Source organism: Acyrthosiphon pisum, unplaced genomic scaffold, assembly GCF_005508785.2.
Source record: "Acyrthosiphon pisum isolate AL4f unplaced genomic scaffold, pea_aphid_22Mar2018_4r6ur Scaffold_21725;HRSCAF=24692, whole genome shotgun sequence".
Taxonomy (NCBI): Eukaryota; Metazoa; Arthropoda; class Insecta; order Hemiptera; family Aphididae; genus Acyrthosiphon; species Acyrthosiphon pisum.
Genome location: NW_021771223.1, coordinates 25929 through 28924, shown reverse-complemented (window position 1 = coordinate 28924; position 2996 = coordinate 25929). Strand labels below are relative to the sequence as shown.

Genomic DNA, 2996 nt, shown 5'->3' with positions numbered 1-2996 from the left:
GAAAAATATTCTGTTTTGGAATATAAAATTAAAACCCAATGTTGTCATTCAAAAAATTAAAAAACTTAAAAAATTATAAGGATAAAAAATATTTAAAAATATAATTTTTTAGGAAAAACATTGTTTTATTAGCGACTTGAAACTATGTAAAAAAATATTTTCAAAAAAATGTACTCTTTCTGAAATAATGAGTGTTCTATGATAAAAGAATCACCCAGTATATATACATCTAAGAATCATATGAATGTGATTAGCTCACATCCAATTCATTGTCAATAGAACATTATGTAATAAAGAAATTAATATTTCATTTTAATTAAAATAAATAATATAAGGTTGACATTGTATACAAATATCTAATAATATCTAATAAGTGTAGAGTATAGTTAATTATTGTATTAAAGTGGTATGCAATGTTATTTTAGATAACAAAATGTTGTTATTTTGTATGAGATTACTTAACTATTTGTCCAAGGAAAATATTAAAATAAGTAAAAGTTATTAAAACTGAATCATTTTAAATTGAGCAGCATTATTGGTTCATAAGTCACAAAATGAAATGTAATATTATATTGTATAAAATATGAATATTAATGAAAATAAAATTTACCAACAACATCTATCACATGTACAAAATAATACTTAAGGTAACATTAGGTACTGAGATTAATGCAGGTTTAAAATGATTTCAGTTGAGTGTTGGACAATGTTAATGCAGTTTTTAACAAAATAATAATTATTATTATTATTATTATTATTATTATTATTATTATTATGGTAGATGAAATGTAATTTTGAAGTCAACAATTAAAACTATAACTTTAATTCAATTACTTTTCAATTTAATCTCCATTCCAAACTTCCAAGGTAGCTGCGTCATGGCCCTTGTAGACGTATTTATACAAATACATTACGCTCTTCACGGTAGAGCACACCTCAACATTTATGTGTGCATCATACTTGACCAGCAAGTAGGGGTTATACGGGACAACAAACTCATTGCTGACAGGATGGCCTCTGATGTTGACCACAAGTCCATTGTTTGGTCTACGATAAGTCGGGTAACCACCATCAGAAATGTATACAGTCTCCTCGATGTATTCTTTGGGATATTTCTTTGTACAACTATTGTCCAACATACATGGACTGTTGTGATTGAGTGGTCCACATGGACCATGAATCATGTGCGATTTCACACTGTCAAGTAGGCGCCTTTCGGATGCAGGGTCAGGCAAGTAGGCACACACTACATTGTCGACGTCATCGGCAATAAGTAACTTGCTGTCCTCATCCAAGATGATGAGTATATGTGCATGTGGAAGACCACGTTTCTGAAACTCAATGGTGTAAACATAAGCATCTACATTACCAAACACTTTATTGACCGTAATGTCACGCATTAGCTCCTTCAGTTTTGCATGAAACACCCTTGCCACCAAATCAGGCCTGTCAGTTGCGTTCAACCAATATGGAATGTTATCTACTATCTCTGGCCACCTAGGGTTACACGTAAATGTTATAAATAAGTCAGGCTTTCCGTACTTACGCACAATGGACATTGCGTCGTGGTAACATTGTTTCATGTACCGTGGGCCACCTAGAAACGTCGAAGGCAAAATTGTCCTGCGGCCGACTGGATTGATTTCGTCTAGATGGAACTGTTGGTTAATATGATCCAGAAGGCTTTGATAGGCATCAGCAAAGAGTGCTTTCTGGTTATCTCGGATGTAACGTAGATTGTTCGCTTCCATGCGAACATACTGATCACATATGTACTGCTGAAATAAAAAACCAGCTGCATGTAATAAACTAAATGTATGACCTTCATTCCCATTGCTATTGGTCCCGGTGTATCTGATAGCCAGGCGAAAAGAAGCAAACTCTTTGGGAGAGTTTCGAACACGCACTGCGTTCCGGCGGACGCCCTCTTGTTGCAGGTTGTAATGCCAGCCGGTTTCTCCATGTGGGAAGAGCAATGGATACAGCATTGGATCTGCATGAGGTGAGCCAGCTGATATGCTTTGCATCCGGTGATTTGGGTCAGCTGGGTTTGAGTCATAGATAACCAGATCGAGGTTCCCTGGTGGTAGACGATCTTCACCAACAAAGACAACTGCTACCTCGTTCACATGAGCAGCTGGTTGATTATATCGCCGTGGGTCATTGTTTGGGTCAGCGACGATGTGCATGGTCACCCTTTTGGGTTGCAACATAGGATTGGTAACAGCAGCATCTTGTTCCCTTTGCCATACTTGTCGCATGTTTCTGTAAAAAAATAATATTGTGTTATTATTAAAGCCACAGAATATATTCACATGTGTGTGCACTATAAGGATAAAGAAGAAATGTTATTCATATGCATGTATAACCTGATAAATATTACAGCACAGTATATTTTATGTAATTCGGAAATGTACTGATACTGTTAAAGGCATATTGCTAAGCACAAATACTGTAAACTATGAAATACAATTTTGCATAGAAGTATATTAAGTAAAAGTGTTGTTTGGTACAATACACACTGTAATGGAAATGTACACAATAAAAGTAAAATCAATATATATATATATCGTTATATACATGATATATTTATAGTATAGTGAATATGAAATTGTAAGGGGTTGTTGGAGTTTAATCGTATTGTTTAAACTTGAAATAGGTCTTTTAATGAGTAAGTAGTAATTAAAATGTAAACTATAAATATTTAAACAAAAATGGTTTTTTTTTAAACAATAAAATCTTGAAGTAATATTTTTATTTGATTACAAATATAGTTTGTTAATAAGTGTGATGTATGTATTTTGCTAAATTATATATTGGGTGTTTCTTTTATCATTGAACACTCATTATTTCAAAAAGTGTAAATTTTTTTGAAAATATTTTTTTACATAGTTTCAAGTCGCTTATAAAACAATGTTTTCTTAAAAAATTATATTTTTAAATGTTTTTTATCCTCATAGTTTTTTAAGTTTTTTAATTTTTTGAATGACAACATT

The 2996-nt window shown here is 32.4% G+C and overlaps 1 protein-coding gene across 1 annotated transcript; it reads right to left on the bottom strand.

Annotated features, from left to right (window-relative positions):
- Positions 1-842: 842 nt before the first annotated feature.
- On the bottom strand, positions 843-2261 carry LOC103309715. Its single transcript, XM_008185924.1, has one exon. The coding sequence runs from the start codon at positions 2259-2261 to the stop codon at positions 843-845; it is 1419 nt and encodes a 472-aa protein (XP_008184146.1).
- Between the last annotated feature and the right edge of the window lie 735 nt (positions 2262-2996).